At 37.9% G+C, this 18,203-nt stretch overlaps 1 protein-coding gene across 1 annotated transcript in view; it reads left to right on the top strand.

Moving 5' to 3' along the window:
• Positions 1-18,203, top strand: part of CARMIL3 (capping protein regulator and myosin 1 linker 3) — a 3,552,770-nt gene that overhangs the window by 2,023,210 nt on the left and 1,511,357 nt on the right. Inside the window, exon 6 of the mRNA XM_044058175.1 lies at positions 1,610-1,707. Within this exon, the coding sequence (XP_043914110.1) occupies positions 1,610-1,707 (98 nt within the window). The remainder of the gene's footprint in view (positions 1-1,609; positions 1,708-18,203) is intronic.

Raw genomic sequence — 18,203 nt, 5'->3', positions numbered from 1 at the left:
AACTTTAGCTAGGCATTCCATGGATTACGATGACTAAAACCTTTGTGCACACTTTGATGGGGGTATGCTGTATAGGCATGATTTCTGAAAGCTGCAAAGTGCAACATGTTTTGAAGTGGTAAGTCTCTTCAATAATGAGTATTCAGACTAAAACACTACATTTGTAAAATAAGCGCATGATTCTGAAGTCAGATTATTTCTTGCATTCTGCTCTGTGGTGTTCTGTTTCTGCTAAGAATGACTGCATCTCTAAAAGTCAAGAATATCAGATATATAATGCACAACACATGCAGATCAAAATCCTAAATCATCACTCAAGAACACATCATAAAATATTATAGAAGAACCACTTTTGTAGAAATAGGGTTGTTCCCTCTCGAAACCCCATTTTTGGCTATGCACCCACACGTCATTCTCTATAGATATTACCTTTGAGGTCATAAAATATGGAATTAAAAGCATAGAACCCACATTTTCTCTCCTGACTCTTGTAACTTCAAAGAAAAGTATCTTTGACAAATCAAAACCTGACATATTAAAATGTCAAAAACATCTACTTTTCACTTAATATTTAAGATATTTAAAAATGCATTCATCAGCATAGTAAGTTTATTTTACAATCAACTGTAGTGCTACTGATTTTCCATTTGGCAGTGTACTTATGTGGGTCTTATGTGGGTCTTTTCTGGGTTTTATGGCACAGACAGAACTGAAGAGTGCATAGAGACATAATCATATAATTCTGAAGCATCAAGTGAATACAAACTTAGGGGGATGGCTGCCACTAGTGAAGGTACAGAAATAGACTAAGTTTGCCATAAGACAGAAAGTCTAATGAGAGGCAATCTTGTGAGATTAACATGTGACAGGAGTCCCAATGAATAATATCCTAGTGTACTGAGTATACCATGCATATTCACTGTACACGTTAAAGCACCTTATCACCCCACTGTCTTAAAAATAGTCTGTAGGTGATCCCCAACCTAATACACAAGTTGTGAAGTTGCAGTAGATGCATATCACTTTTACTGATGAGTATCATACTTCAGTGCTGTAGCAAACTATGTTGTTGGATACCTTTTCCTTATCCTTAATGTTGGGGAGTAACTATGCTGTTAGAAAGGCAGTATACCATGCATCATTGGGTCATTTCTCTATAGAAAATGCATTTCTCTATAATGTGCCTGCACTTTGCACAACCAAATGACTGTGCAATATAAATAAATATAAATTACAGACTCTGTATCACTCTAATAAAAATGGTGAAAAGTAAGACTGTGTTTTCATATACTGCCCATAATAAGGAATATAGAGTTGCACTTTGCTGTGTTTATGAACTGAGTGGAAAAAAACAGGTTTGGAATTTAGCACTTATGGTTTGCTATACTTTAATTTAATTCTGTTTTCATAATTTTTCTTGTGAATTATAATATTTTCTCTGTTGCATTGTTCTTGCATTTAGCCAGAATTAAAAAAAAAAAAAAAAAAAAGAAAGAAGCTGATTAAAACTGAAAATGGCTGCAGGCAGTTCATTTTCAATTTGTTTAATGCTTTATATATTGCAGTTTACAGAATGAAATGAGTGACTTTCCTAACTTGTATGTCTTAGAGCAATGAACAGACAAGGAACATATGACAGCCTAGACAGCACCAGGAACACTTCCCCAAATTCAGAGGTGTCAAGCAGGATGAATCGTTCAGCATGTGGTAAGTGCATGTTAATATTTCATGTTACGTTTTATCTTTTTTTTTTAAGATTGCCAATTTATATTTTTATTATTAAGATACTCAAAACCAGCCAGCTCTAATGCTCTTTACGTCTGTGAGTTTGTTCACAGTAGTGTCAATGGGTGAACTCATAGCTATTGTGAGAACATCCATGTTCATTTCCTTCCAGTTCTATTTCATTTCTGTGCAGATTATTTTCAAAAGAATGCATTGCATGTAAATAATTCAGGGTCTGCATAACAGACTCATTCAATATTGAAAAGGAACTGGTTCCATTTGTCTCATGAAAGTAATTTCCTTCATCTGGAATGCAGTCAGTCTCCCCAAACAGTACTTCTTTACAAAAGCTATATCTATATATATATATATATATATATATATATATATATATGTATATATATATACATACATATATATATATATATATATATATATACATATATATATATGTGTGTGTGTCTACTTCTAAATTTTGAAGTGTCAAAAACCTCAAATTTGTTATGGTTGAAAACTTCAAAATTTAAATGAAAAAAAAATAACAAGACAAGAATTTTTTTTTTACATTTTTGCAGGGAGGCAAGCCCCACTGCACCCATCACACCCTCTGCTAATTAAATATACCAACACCAAGATCACACTTCAGTGAGTAAATTGGTAAATATACCATTCCGCATTGTACAGCGATCTACATTTAAACGGTTCAAAGCCTCAAAACTTCGATCTTATGGTCTCCAGACACACACACACACACACACACACACATATATATATATATATATATATATACATATACAGACATAAGCAATGGTGTTGCAATTCATTTTGTTGACTCATTCTTTTTTTTTTAAATAACATTTTATTTGCCTTGTGTATCATACAGAAATGTTGAGCAATACTTGTATGATGTAAGATAGGTTACTCACAACACAAGATTTTAATTATTATGATAGTAGCAAAGCCATTCCATATTATTATACAAACTGCTACTAATAAAATATATACACTATTTACAATGCTGCTGCTAAGCTATACTGAGAGAATGAGGAAAACAACAGATACACCATTTTCAAATGTGTTTCTGCAATATCATAATCTTGAACTGTTAGTTACTTATTCATGCTAATTAAGAAATTCATCTATTATGACCAGGTTCTGATAGCCGAAATGTCTCTAAACTAGACCTAAGCTAATCTCAAGACAACAAGATACTATCAAAGAGTAGCTTCCATAGCTTCTGGTAGTAGATGCGTTTCTTAGGGTTCATGTAAATTAATTTTTGAGATGATATATATTGTATAGCCATAGCTTGAAAGCCTTTCCATGTCAGTTTAGTAAGATCAATCCAGTTTTTTGTTATATATAGTTTAACAAGTGAGCATGTGATGATTAAGATATGTAACTGTATTTTGGTGAGTTTTAAATCTGTAATATGAAGACTTGCTAGTTCCCAACATAGGGTTGAGTTTTTCTTAACCCATTTTTTGCAAGCCTATCTTAAGAGACCCCAACAATTTTTGTGAATATTTACAAAACCACAAGACATGAAGGAGATCTGCCTGTAGATGAGAACAGCATTTACATGCCGGCAAAGAATTAGGATTGAATTTACTTATAGTCATGGGGGTGTAATATGCGTTGTTATTAATCATCAACTATGTACCTATACCTTTTTTAAATGAAAAGAAGTTAATAATATGGTTAATAGCTTCATGCTTCTGTTCTTTTGAGGCTATATTTCCCTTATTATCCCAATAAGTGGAAAATAGTAATGTGTCTTCATAAATGAGGGCATTCACAAGTTTATATATATTTGAGATTACTTTCTTTTTATTTGTAAGGTTTTCCAAAATGTCTGTAAATTCCACCAACCTTTTTTCATTTACAGATGGATCACTGACTATTACTGGAAGGGTCTCTAATTTGTCTTAGAATGGCAATATATTTCTTTCCAACTCTTAAAGTCTCTGGTAGTTCTTGTAATGTTTTGTTACTATGCTTGTAGATGTCCCACACTGTACAATCCTTGATTAGTGAGTAGTCCATCAGGTTAAACATATTTTTATTTATTTTGATATTAGGGTTCAGATGTATCAGTTGAAAAAGAGCTAAGGCTTTCTCAAGTTTTAGGGTTCCCATCCAACCCTGAAAGTTTTTAAGACTAGCTACAAGACTCTGATTCAATTTGAGGCTCTTGATATCGGATGAGGTTATGTAAGGAGTGTTTTTGGAATTAATTTTACTAGCAAACAAGTGCTGGTGCCAAATCAAACAGTCCAATCAAAATCAACTAGTAATAAATACATATCATCATGTAAACTCTACATCATTACAACAAAGAGTATATATACAAATACATATAAAAATACATATGAAAAAGTTGTGTATATAAAACAAACCATATATGTAAATACCTCAATAATCCTCTATATTACTGTACTGAACTCAAACACTAACTTACTGTAACAGACGTGAATAAAATAAAAATAAAAGTGATATATAAAACCAATCTTAAAACACAAAAATACATTACCTAATACTATTTTTTCATTTTTATTTTACTCAAGTCTGTTACAGTAAGTTAGTGTTTGAGTTCAGTACAGTAATATAGAGGATTACTGAGGTATTTACATATATGGTTTGTTTTATATACACAACTTTTTTATATGTATTTTTATATGTATTTGTATATATACTCTTCGTTGTAATGATGTAGAGTTTACGTGATGATATGTATTTATTACTAGTTGATTTTGATTGGACTGTTTGAATTTGAACTGATATATATAGGCCTTGTTGTTATTTTGTGTATTGAAAGTCTGATGAAGCAATTTTTGTGAAAGCGCTTACCTCTTGAATAAACACAGTGTTCGTTTTGCCCTGTTTTACCTTGGAGTTTTCTTTTTTTTTTTTGGCGTATTAGTATACATAATATTATTCCATGTCCTAAACACATTATTTTGCAACATGGACTGGTGGTTGTGCTCGTAATTTGTTCCAAGATATTTAATAGAGTATGCTGTTTTAAAAGGGGAGTTTGCAGAATATCCTTCTTTATGGTTTAGGGGGTTAATGGGGAATATACATGACTTAGTTTGATTAATTTGATAATTTGAGACTGAATATTTATTTGTTGATAGTATTATTTTTCCAAGGTCTGTAGTAGAAAGTTCAAAATACATGTTTAAATCATCCACAAATGCAGATAATGAGATTTTGGAATTCAGAATTTTGGGGACTGAGTGGAAGGATCTTTGCGAGATGTGTAGGAAAAAGGGTTCAATGTATAGGTTAAATAAGAGTGGAGAGAGTGGGCATCCATGTCTTATTCCATTGGTTATTTTAATTGGGTTTGACAAAGCTCTAGTGATATACATGTATGTATGTGAGTTATTATATAAGGTTTCTATGATATTTGTGAAGTCTTTGGGGATATTGAAATGGGATAAGGTTGTAAACAGAAAGTTCCAACTGACCCTATCAAATGCTTTGCAGGCATCTAGAACTAGGGTATATCTCAGATTTCTTTCCTTTTTGGTGAGTTGGTGTCATAGCATCCAGAGTTAGAGTGTTGTCCCATGTGTGTCTGGTGGTCATAAATCCAGTTTGTTCCTGCGAGATAACAGACGGCATAATATTCTTCAGTCTTTCTGCAAGTAAGGAGGTTAGAATTTTAATGTCCACATCAATCAAGGCAATCTGTCTATAACTGTGGGGATTGGCTCTGTCAATTCTATTTTTAGGAATTAGTATTGTTTTAGAGCTATTTAAATGGAGGTCAGTAATCCCATTTGTTCTGATCTAATTAAATACCTTTAAGAGTATGGAAAAAATTTAAATAATTGAATGTCTTATAAAATTCTGCAGTATATCCATCTGGGCCTGGTGAGTTACTTGTTTTTAGGTTTTTGATTACTTCCATTATTTCTTGTTGTTTGAAAGGGGCTGATAAGAGACTTGCTTGAGTACCATTTATTTTAGGGAAATCGAGATTTCTTAAGAAGTTTTCCACTTCATATCATGAAGCTTGTTGAGTGTTTGCATTATAGATTTCTGTATACATTTTTTAAAATATTTCTAAAATTTGTTCATCTGTTTTAAATATTTTGTCCTGGTACTCCAAGAGAGTTATTCTAGCGGTCTATCATTTATTTTCTATTAATCTTTCAAGTGTTTTGGAAGGGACTTGGGTTCTGTCTGAATATTTAGCTATGAACTTTAATTCTTGTACTGAGTAATTTTCCTGGTGTAAATCAAATAGTTCTTTTTGAGTTTTATTTAGTTGCTTATCCAATTCAGGGTCTTGGGTTATTTATGTTTTCTTTTCTAATTCCTTAAGTTTCCTGATTAGCTGATTTTCTTTTTGTTTCCCCATTTTATGGAAGTTTTTGAATCAGGAAACCTATAATTGTTGTTTTACAAGCTGCCCATTGTATATCTAAAGGAATATCAGTATTATTAAGGCTATTATCTAACTCTGTTAAGGTATAAGAAATATCCTTGACCACTTCAGATTTAAGAAGGATGTTATTTAAGGACCAGTTACATCTACGATATTCAGGTGTCAATAATGTGTCTGACCAAATTATATCTAATATAATTTTAGAATGATCTTACAGGTATCTAGATTCACTTGAGTATTTTAACTTTCCTCTTGCAAAATCTTCCAAGAGTAAAAAAAAAATCTATTCAAGTCCAATAATTATGGCATTTAGAATAATATGTGTAGTAATTATCTTTCTTTGAGTCTTCTCTAAAGGAGATAGGGTCTAGAAGAAGGAAGTCTAAGATTAAGTCAGTTAAGGCTAGTGATGGTTGACAATTATACTTGTTTAAGTTACTCAAATGATCAACATAAGGATCTTTCACTGCATTCCAATCCCTACCTGTTATGTAATAATGATCTGGAAAATGACTTAATAGGTTGTGGATTTCAGAGATTAAACCTTGCTGTTTTGAGCATGGGCCATATATGTTGAGTAAAAGAGTTGGTTTCAATAAATTATGGTTTAATATTTTTAAGTAACACCATCTACCATTTTTGTTGATTTATGATTGATTATGTGATCTTGAAGTGATTATTTAACTATGATAGCAACTCCTTTTGAATTTGTGCAGTTTCCAGAGACAATGATGGTTTTAATCCATTTCTTATTTAAATCCCCTTTCAAATCCTCTTCCAGCATGTGTGTTTCCTGTATAAAGAAGATATTAGTCCTAGAGTGATATATTAAGTGCATCAATAATTTCTTCTTTTTCTTATCTTGGAGTCCCCTCAGAATCCATGAATTAATTGTCCACATTCAACTACCTTTGATGTGTATTAGGCACTAATATTTTTGCCACTGAACCTATCATAGGGAGCTACACTTCTTACTGATTACGGTACTTGAAGATATGAATCTATTAGCATATTTAATTGAAAAGTCATTACTGCTGATCCGTTGTCCCAAATATAACCTGTATGTTGTTACAATCCTATCATTTCTTTTTCTTTTAAGTAAGATTTTGGGTATTTTAATTCCTCAGTCTTCTCTCCTTTATTACATCTATAGCCATAGCTCAACGTAGTAGCTTTAAACCCTCCTAGAACTAAACCTGTACCAAGCCACATTACACCTTTATCTAGAAGAGCTTGATAGTGTAAGGCTAGTAGATAAAATAGTAATGAGAATTATTTCACAAAAACAAAAATATAGCCTTTAAGCTTTGTAACTTTCTGAACATAACATAAACTAATATATGTTCCTAAAATAATCCAAGAATAGGGCATTCATCAATCTGCACCACAATACCGTTAGACTCCCAATTGATCATTTGGTGCCAGGCTAACATATTCCACAACTGCTGATCTTACTATCTTGCTAGATTTTGCCTAGTGTTTAACTTCAGATCTGTTAATGTTGACCATTTGATAGCCATGCCCAATTTAAACAAAATCTATTACTACTTGTCATTTTTATGCCATACAGAAATGAGATTGTAGCTGTCCATGAAATTGTAAAGAAGTTTATATTACATTTTAGCAACCATGTGTTAGATCTCCCCAGTCTGAAACAGTCAACAAGTGTCAAACTTATATAAATGCATTTTTCTGTTTTTTTTTTTATTGAACTAAGTTATATAAATTTAAAACATATTTAAATTAAAAGGTAGATTTGCACTCTGATGATGCATTACTATTTAGTTTTCCCAAATTCTGAAAGTGTACAAACTTTTTCTGTATGCACTTAAGTTAATGGCCACTTTCATGTGGGCGTGTATGTGTGCACTAAAGACAGAGCGAACGTCAGAAGGTTGTATTTTAAATCAGGATGAGTGCAGGAGAATCATTTCCCAAATGACAGAAAACAAATAGTCTTATACAAGCCAGTGTCAGAGATGTGTCACCCCTCTCACAGTTTCTACAGGTATGGGTCTCATCTGTGGCCTCCAGCACATGCAGCAGATTTTCTCCCCTTCAAACTCCATATTTCTTAATGAACATTCTCCAGTTTGATTCTAAATGCAACATTTAGTAATATTTCACAAGCAACTTTTGACAAAACACATATATCTAAAGATTATCTAATTGCAATCTAGTATTGCTTCTTTTTTATTTGGTTCCTCAAGCCAAATTTTCATCTTCTTAATATATCATTCTTTTGGTCATATTTTTTCTGATGACTCTGAAGAATATACTTGTAAAAGAAATAATCATGCATATACCACCATTTTACTTCTTGTGTACTTCAATGATTTAACCAGTTGCTATGAGATGTTTAATTACTAGTTGACCATAATCTCTATATTGCATTTTAATAGTTAGCACTTAATTCCATTCAGAAAATGTGTACTCAGTGTTACTATGTATAAAACCCAGTAACCAGTTCTTTAACTTAATACCAAAAGCTTGAATATTCTTATTTAATGTACGAGACTCTATAGTTCTATTATCTAGTCTCTACTAATCTGTGTAGATCGGAAACGCATATTCCATTTCCCGTTGTGGCAGCATATTTGAAATAATGTTCAAGTCACTGAGAGAGTAACAAAGAGAAAAAGTGATTTCCCTATTTTAACATATTGTACCAAGAGAAAGAATCAAAAAACACCTACAGTGTTAATGAAAGTAGATTGCAGTTGTAGGTTTAGATTATCCGCATCTATACCTTGTTAACAGGGTCTCACACCAGCATGAGCAGTTAGTTGTTCACTCTTTATTGGATCCTCAGTTGGGATCAACTCGTCTCCTTGAAATCTTCTCCAGTCGTTGCTTTTATAAGCGGAAGTTAGGTAGATGGGAAGTACCTGACAAAAATAAGTGAGGGAGTCACCATAAGCATCTCCCTACTACAACCTTTAACTGAGATTCCATTCCTCTCTTACTTGAATTAATGTGCAGGTACAAAACTTAATTTTTTAAATATTTTAATAGCCATAGCATATCTTGTGGATGCTTTTCAGGACATGTATATACCAAGAGTGATTCCGGTAACTAGAATCGGTCAGTTTGACTTTTACCCAGCCTATTGGGATTTAGACTTCAGGAGCTTTGCTGAAACTTCTCAGAAAGGCTGATTTGGCTTCTTTGGGTGGGGTTGCCAGGTATTTAACATCGTTAAATTGGTAAATGAGTGTATTTGGATATCTCATCTGGAATTTAACCTTACACTTGATTAAGTCAGTGCAATAAGGTGCAAGGGACTGTCTGTTCTTTTTGATCTCGAGGGGTAGATCTTGCGACAACGTCAGTTTTGTACCATTCCAAAGAACATATTTTTGCTTTTTAGCTGCCATCAGTATTTTGTGTGTGTCTTGATAGTTTAGAAGTTTTACATAGATTTGTCTTGGCAAGTCCGATTCCTGGTTTCTACGAAGTGAGCAATGGGCCCTCTCTATAATTATCCTATTGTTACTATTTGTTAATAATATTTATTTTATAATATATATATATATATATATATATATATATATATATATATATTATTTGTTTAATCACTACTGGTAAATGATTGTGCTCATATTTTTCAAGCAAACCTCTTACTAGAATGTTATTGCGTCAAATCCTGGCTTTAAGATCCACTATTTTCTGCTACATATCTGTAATTGTGGTTTTGGCGTCAATTTCTTCTATCAGTTTACTTATCTGGAATTCATTATTTTATGTTTTGGTCTCAATGATATCCATACATTCTACTATTTGGTTTATTGTTTTCCCAAAACTGGAGAGCTCGTCTGAAAAACTTTGAACTGCAGTTTGAAGTGGAAGCAGAGTCTGTTTTAGATCATCCATGTGGAAACTTGTTTCAGAAGTCTTTTTACTCGTCTGCTTAGCTGCTTCTTGCTGTTTGTTTATTTTCAGCCTTTTAGTAACCACTTCCTTTTCAGGAGATGCTATGACAGAGAGTTTGGTTTTGGTGGTCTGAGTTTCCATTGTGTCTAAGTCTTTCTCCTTCGGCAACTTTTAGTTTGAAGAGTTTCAGTTGATTCAGGCCTGGGATTACATGTGGAGAGCTTTGCAGATAAATAGCTGGCATATTAGAGCTTTTTTTAAGCCAATGGTTTCTGTAAGTATAGTCTGTTAATGCATCCAAAATAGTGTGATTTATCTTCACTTAAGTGTTTCTCCCTTTCTAATGCTATTAATTCAACTTTAGCTGAAATAACTTGATGTGAAGTTGTTCAATCTCGCCATTTGTTCTTATACGTGGGCTCGGAGCCGATCCATCGGCTCCGAGTCAGCCGCTTTCCAAGCTGTAGATCTCTGAGAAGCTCGAGACACAGTCCCTATCCCATGATGCTCTGCTGCCAAACCTTAGATCTAGTTTGCCGCTGCAACGGATCGCACGATCTTCAGAGGAAGCTCGGGCCAGTATCTTTTTCTTATATATTTGGATATTTAGACTTATAATAACTATCAGGGATCTGATACTTAGTGAGGCTTCACATATTCCTTGTCTTTTTTTTGTAGTTTAGAGTAGGTATCTAAGCTTGTATTTTGTCCTTTAGTTCAGAGCAGTTTGCTTCTAGGCCTTTAGCCTTCTTGATTTACTCTACTTGACAGGGCTGTCAGATTTAATACCCTATCCCTTTATATTCTGTAATCCTGTATTGAGCGTTTGTTTTTTTCTTTATTGTATCCCTTTTCTATAGTTATTGCATTTCGGGGATCTGAACTTTCTAAGCTGTTTTTGTGGTGTTATTACAACTGATTTGTCAATTTTCATAATGTCAGAGAAGCAAAAATCTGGGTTTAAAAATTGTGACTGTGGACAAAAGATGTCCATCACGGATAATCATATTTCTTGTGTTTATTGTTTGGGCCCACTACATTTACAGGAGGATTGCTCTATCTGCCATTCCTTTAGTGGCAGGGTATTAGAGAGGAGAAGGAAATTGGTAGATAAAGGACTGTTGAAATCGGACTTCCAGGATACATTGGATAAGACTGACCAGACCTCCAAGTCCTCGAAGGGGTCAAAGTTGTCTAAGGTGTCTTTGGAGCACACGTCTTTGGCTCCGAGCACCTCTGGCAAGACTCGGTCGCCGGCTCCACAGCCTTCGGAGCCATGCACTGAGATCTTACCTCGGAGCCTAGTCATTGTGTTGGAACCAGTGTCTGAGGTTTTGAAGTCTCCAATCCTTAAGTCGGTGGCTTCTTCGGCTCCTTTGGCCCATTATTCCGGTACCTTTTCTGACATCGATGTGGACCGAGTGGTACAGAGACTTTTGGTGAACCCGGCCCTGGCCAAATTGCTTGCAACTTCGACCCAGTTGGCTTCGAAGCCTACGTCCCCTCCTTCCATGAGTTCTGCTCCTCCTCCAAGGCCAGTTGAGCCTTCAGAGCCAAAAAGAGAGGATCTGGTAGTGGTGGAACCCTCGGAGCCAAGGCCTGTTCCAGTGCTGTTGGCTCCTTCGACCTTGACTTCTTTGGTTTCGATCGAAGAGTCTCGGAGCTGACACTCTCCCACTGGTTCCGAAGGGGGGAGTCGAACCGACACTTCGGTTCCAACTCTCCCTCTCGGGGCTTCAGTGCAGATGAGCTCGGTTCTGTCCTCTGGTTTGGAGCCCATGGTCTCAGCCCCTGGGAGGCTGCCATCTTCTTCGGAACCGGCGGACTCCTCGGGTTGGGAAACCAGTGCCTTTGATGCCATGAGGAAGGTCATGTCTGCTAAGACCCTTACTTCTTCGGATCCTTCCTCTTCCTCCCCTAAAGCATCGCGCTGTATCTCTTCACCACAAGTTCCCACTAAGCGTTGAGACCCAGAGCCTCAGGTAACCCCATTGGGTGACCCCCGCTTGACTGAGATTTCACCAGATGCCCCCATTGATGAAGTCCCCAGGAAAAGACTGTGTAAGAGGAGGCAACTAGATTCCCCCAGGAATCCTTAACATCAGACACCGACTTGGTCCCAACGGTCCTCCTCTCAGGATGTCTCTTTTGCAGACATCCTTGAAATACTAAGGCAGTGGGGTGACTGGCAGTCCCTTACCCCTACTGAGGATGAGTCGGTGCTCCTGAAGGCCTTTGGGTCTCAACCCTCCACCTCCTGGGTTACTCCACCTTTCGATGAATTAATGGACTTGATCGCTTGAAAGGCGTGGGAGTCTCCTGATTCTATGGAACCAGTCCCTCGGAGGCCCAACAAATTTATCACCTGCCCTCAGGATAAGTCCTTTCTTACAAAAGGAGTTCCCGTTTATTCCATGGTGGTGGCGGCGGCCACCAAGAAAGAGATGTCAGACACCACTTCCTCTGTCCATCCTCCTAATAGAGATTCCAGGATGATGCACAGATATGGGAAACGCATCTTTAGTTCTGCAACATTTGCAATGAGATCGCTTAACTATTTAACCCATTTTACCTGTTTTCGAGATCTCCTAAAAGAGCTTGGAGATGCTCTACAGGGCAACACAGGTGATGCTGTCTCACAGAAAGTGATGGCACAGCTTAACACCCATAATTCCATTGTAAACTCGTCCATGAGGCTCATTTCTTACGCAGCCAAGGGATCGAGCTGGGCAGCAGGTTCAGCAATAGCTCTGCGGAGACAATCCAAGATGCGCTTATGCTCCTTTGCGGAAGCCTTCAAGTCTTCCTTTGTAAATACCCCATTTGATGGCTCTTCCTTGTCTGGGCCCAAAGTCAAGGAGACACTCACTAGGTGTGAGCAGGAAGGAAAGACTCTGTCTGCCGTAGGAGTCAGTTTTTCCACCCCCACTAGACCATACCCCAAAGGGCAGAAAGGTGGAAAAATATGATTCTGAAAGTCCCAAGGAGCTTTGCAGAACACACGTAGTGAAACCCCCTCCAGGGGCAGAGGAGGGGGTAAAATGGTAGACGCCGCCCAGGCGGCAGAGGGGGTCCACAGAACCAGGGTGACAGGGAGCAGTTCCCTGGCAAACCCTATCAGCGCTCCTGAGAGGAGGCCCGACCATCCTACTCTGGAGGCAGTTGGGGGTTGCTTAGCTTTATAACCAGACGCCTGGCTAGAAATTACATCAGATTCCTGGGTAAAAAGCATAATCACCAAAGGCTACATCATTCCCTTTTCAGAATTCCCTTCCATTCAGACAAGAATCCCAGACATTCCACCCAGTCTGTGGAATCTAGCAGCCATGGAAATTCAGAGGCTGCTGGAAAAAAGAGTCATCCAGCCAGTCCCAGAGGACCAAATAGGATCTGGAACTTACTCCAGCTTCTTTTTAGTTCCAAAAAAAACAGGGGACTGGAGGCCCATCTTAGACCTCAGCAAATTCAACTTCTTTGTCAAAAAGGAAAAGTTTTGGATGGTCATGCATCAGTCGATAATCCCATTTCTCGAAACGGGCAATTGGATGTGCTCGATAGATATCAAGGATGCGTACTACCACATAAAAATGGCCAGGCCATCCAGAGATCACTTGTGTTTCTGGCTGGGGGCCAGTCACTACCAATTCCGAGCTCTGCCCTTTGGTCTCACCACAGCCCCCAGAGTGTTCACCAAATGCATGGCAGTTGTCACAGCTCACCTGAGACGTTTAGGATTCTGGGTGTTTCCATATCTGGATGACTGGCTCCTCACCGCCACCACCAGGCATCAACTGATTCACGCGAGGGATTACACTATCAGCCTGTGCTCCCAGTTGGGCATAACCTTAATTTTTGAAAAATCTGCTTTATCGCCGTTGCAGCATATTTCCTTTATAGGAGCAGATCTAGACACCACCACCGCCCTGGTCAGATTGCTTCAAGAATGAGTAATCTCTTTACAAAACCAAGTGTCCCTTTTGTTGATGGAAAAGAAAGTCCCTGCATTCCAAGTTCTGAAGCTGTTAGACACCATGGCAGCGACTCTCATAGCGGTTCCTCTGGGGCGCATGCACACGAGGATACTCCAATGGTTACTCTTCACACAGTGGTCTTATCAACAACTTCCAATGTCATACAAGATTCTACTGACAAATACTTGCAAAAAGGACTTCCTTTGGTGGTTGAACAGCCACCAAGTTACTGTAGGTCGTCCGTTTGTACTCCCCCCTCCCACAGCCACAGTGACCACGGATGCTTCCCTGATGGGGGGGGGGGGCTGTGTAAGGAAAGAACTGTCCAAGGTACTTGGTCAGAGATGGAATCCAGTTTGCACATCAATGTCTTGCAGGTGTTCCTAGCGTTGCAACACTTTCACGACTCTCTACCTCAAGAGATGATTGCAATACAGACAGACAACATATCTTTAGTCTGGTACATCAACAAGCAAGGGGGGAACCAGATCTTACCCCTTATGCCAAGAGGCCCTGAGAATTTGGCAGTGGGCTGTATCCACCGGCTGCTTCCTGATAGCAACACACATCCCGGGGTCATCCAACGTGATAGCAGACAAATTGAGCAGAGCCATTCTATTGCCTCACGAGTGGTCCCTCAAAGAACGAGTGGCGGAAAGGATATTCCGCAAATGGGGCCAGCCTTGTTGTGACCTTTTTGCATCCCCGATGAATGCCAAATGCAGAAGCTACTTTGCCCTGTACCCCCCCACCAGGGGACATCCCAAGGGACGCACTCGTACATGATTGGCCCTCGGGTCTCCTATATGCCTTTCCTCCATCCCCGCTGATCCCCAAATTTTTACAAAAAGCCAAAAGCCTGGGAAGGACTGTTATTCTTATAGCCCCGTTTTGGCCTCTGCAGATATGGTTCCCCTTCCTTCAACAATACCAAGTGGAAAAACCTTGGATTCTGGACCCAGTGCCAGACCTTCTGACTCATTCATCAGGAGTTCTTCACTCCTCTCTTGTATCCCTCAAACTGACAGCTTGGCTGCTCCACTTCCTAACCTAGCCAGGTCTCATGATTTGTCTCCCGCGGTTCAGCATATTCTGGTTTCCTCGCATAAAGTCTCCACCAGGAAATTATATAACAGCAAATGGAAACGATTTGGTCATTGGACTTCACAACATGGTATTGATCCCTTTATCGCCCCTATTCATAGCATTCTGGAACTTTTGACTTCACTTTTCCATGGTGGTGCGGCAGCCGCTACTATAAGGGTTCAATTGGCTGCCATATCTAACTTCCATGTGGGATGCGGAGGTTGTAACATTATGCCCCAAAGATTCTGTAAAGCCTTTTTGAAAAGGACTCATCACCTTCGACCCCCTACCAGACATCCGATTACTCCCTAAAATCTAAATTTGGTGCTGTCTCAACTCATGCTTCCCCCTTTTGAGCTTGCATCTTCTTGTCCGTTGAAGTTCCTTTCTTGGAAGACTATTTTCTTAGTGGCCATTACTTCGGCACGTAGAGTTTCTGAACTTCAAGCACTCTCTATTAGGCCTCCATATTTGGTCTTTCACCCCAACAGGGTGTCTCTAAGAACAAATCCATCCTTTCTACCGAAGGTCTGTTCCGAAGCGAACTTGAACCAGTCCATTGAACTTCCCACTTTTTTCAGGCATCATGCCAGTAAATTGGAATACATGTTGCATAAGCTTGATGTTCACAGACAATTGAGATTTTATTTGGACAGAACAAAAGAATTCAGAAAATCAGATCAACTATTTGTTTCCCATGCAGACAATAAAAAGGGCCTTTCGGTATCCAAAGTTATGTTGTCCAAATGTCTTTCTGATTGTATAAAGTTTGCATATTCTTCATCCCATCAACCTTTAGAATATGAAGTGAAAGCTCATTCTACCAGGGCTGTTTCTATGTCCTTAGCTCACGCAGCTCGTTTACCTTTGGACACCATTTGTGCAGCTGCTACTTGGTCCAAACCTCATATGTTTATTACTCATTACAAAGTGGACAGGGCCTCCAGGGACAGGGCTTCTGTTGGTTCCACCGTTCTCAGGAATGTACTCCTGTGAGCCGCCCAGGATTAGGGTGCTTGGGACGCTACCCACGTGTAAGAATAAACGGCGAGATTGAACAACTTCACATAAAGAAGTTATGTTCTTACCATAACATTCCATGTGAGTTGTTCATCTCGCCTTTGTTCTTACACTCCCTCCCACCTTCCCCCTCCATGTTCTGGAAAAATGGGTATGGCTGGTGAGCATACTCTAACAGTATATTGACTTTCTGAAGTGGAATTATAAATATACACACACACACTTACGTAGCTTGATAGATATAGTTACAGCTGACTTGGCTGACACACATTTGTGTGATGCAAGTTTGCAGCTGCAAGAAGTGAGCAAAAATTTGTTTGTGCAAAAATAAATTGGGAGAAATTCTCTTGTTCGACAAAGGTAAGTGGTGGGAAAGGGAGTTTGTGTGAGAATGAGTGTGCTTTACAGTTAGGGTAAGGGTTAGGTAAGTGGTAAGAGTTACTGTGTGCATGAGTGTGAGTGTTTTATGGTTAAGGTAAGGGTTACGGTACTTGCTAGATTTAGTGTGTATGGAAGCGTAATTGTTAGGGGCTAGATGCAGGGTGCATGTTTGTGGTCATAGTGAGTGCCCAAGCTGTCATGTATTGATAGTGTTATGGATAGGGCTTTTTTTAAGGTAAGCTGCATGTTAGGGTTAGGGGCAGGGTTAGGGTTAGCATGCAATACTAAGGTGGAAAGGGTCCATAACAATATCACAAGTCAGACAAATCTGAGCTGGATGTGTTCTAGGATTATGGCTAATACATAGCAAAAGGAAATTTCTTTTCTTTTTTGATGTATTGTGTGTACCAATGTTTGATGTATTGTGTGTACTGCTATGATGATTCCTTAATGAATGGTCAATATGTTTTGGATTTATCATGAAACAGTTTGAGCATTCATTGTATAATCATTCATATATGTATACGAGTATATATTCATTAATCTAACTTAATCATTCCAACACAGGAAATTGAAAAAAATAATATTCACACACACAACCTGTTGAACACACTGCACATTTAATCAAAATGCACTCATATAATATACATTCCATATTCTCACCCCAGAGCATAACAACACATTCATTTACCACAAACACCAAGACTCAAACACAAAGACGCAATACAATGCACCTATACACACACACACACATACACACACACACACACACACACACACACACACACACACACACACACACACACACACACACACACACACACACACACACACACACACACACACACACACTCACACACAAAATAAACAATACTAGCATTTTTGGTGGGGGCAAGCTCCCTGCACTCTTCACCTTTCCTGTACTTTATACCAGCACTGTGATTACACAACAGTAGGAAAAAAGCATATTAACAATCTTCAATATCCTGTGATGATGCACAAGTAAAAGCCATCAACCTCTGATTAAGTGCTCAGTTATGTTCAACAATTCCTCTGCATGATGGATTGGGATACAGTTGAAAACACTTGATCAGTAGATTCTAAATATGTAAAGTGCTAATGTATCCTATTCAGAATATGGCCATACTATATGGCAAAATATTAAAGTCTGAGACTTTATTTCATAATATATAGATACTAGTTTTCTCTAGTAATGCAAAAAATGCAGCAACTCCACTAAACAAATAGATATACCTCTCAGCTGTCCCTAAGTTTTAAAGATGTCTCTACATTTTGCTCAGAATTTTGCATTTCTTTTTCCTAAAATTTAATATTTTTAGAAGTCTTAAGTTAATTCTATAAGTAGTTAAAAAGTGTCCCCATTCTGAAGCCATTTCCAATATTTTTTTTATTTTGTTCCTAGTTCTGAATATAATAGATTCAGAGCCATGCAAGTTGATCATTGCAAGCACTGTTAGGTATAAATGAGAACAGTACAAGAACGAGCCAACATCACGTATTCACTAAGGACACAGATGTAAGGGAAGTATAATATCAAATTAACCATTAGTTCTACCATCCTTTTTAAGGGCAGCCCATCAGCAGCCCATCACCCCAACATTCTCCAAACACATCATAGCCTCAGAAAATTAGAACCATTTTATTCTGCAGAATAAACAATGAAATATTTATTTTATTTCCTTCATGGTCATTCCGTCTTAAAGATAGAAGCTAAATGTGGTGTG

This window comes from Protopterus annectens, chromosome 16.part0 (genome assembly GCF_019279795.1).
Source record: "Protopterus annectens isolate FY-2018-M chromosome 16.part0, PAN1.0, whole genome shotgun sequence".
Taxonomy (NCBI): Eukaryota; Metazoa; Chordata; order Ceratodontiformes; family Protopteridae; genus Protopterus; species Protopterus annectens.
The sequence above is the reverse complement of the archived record's forward strand: the minus strand, read 5'-3'. Positions and strand labels throughout refer to the sequence as shown.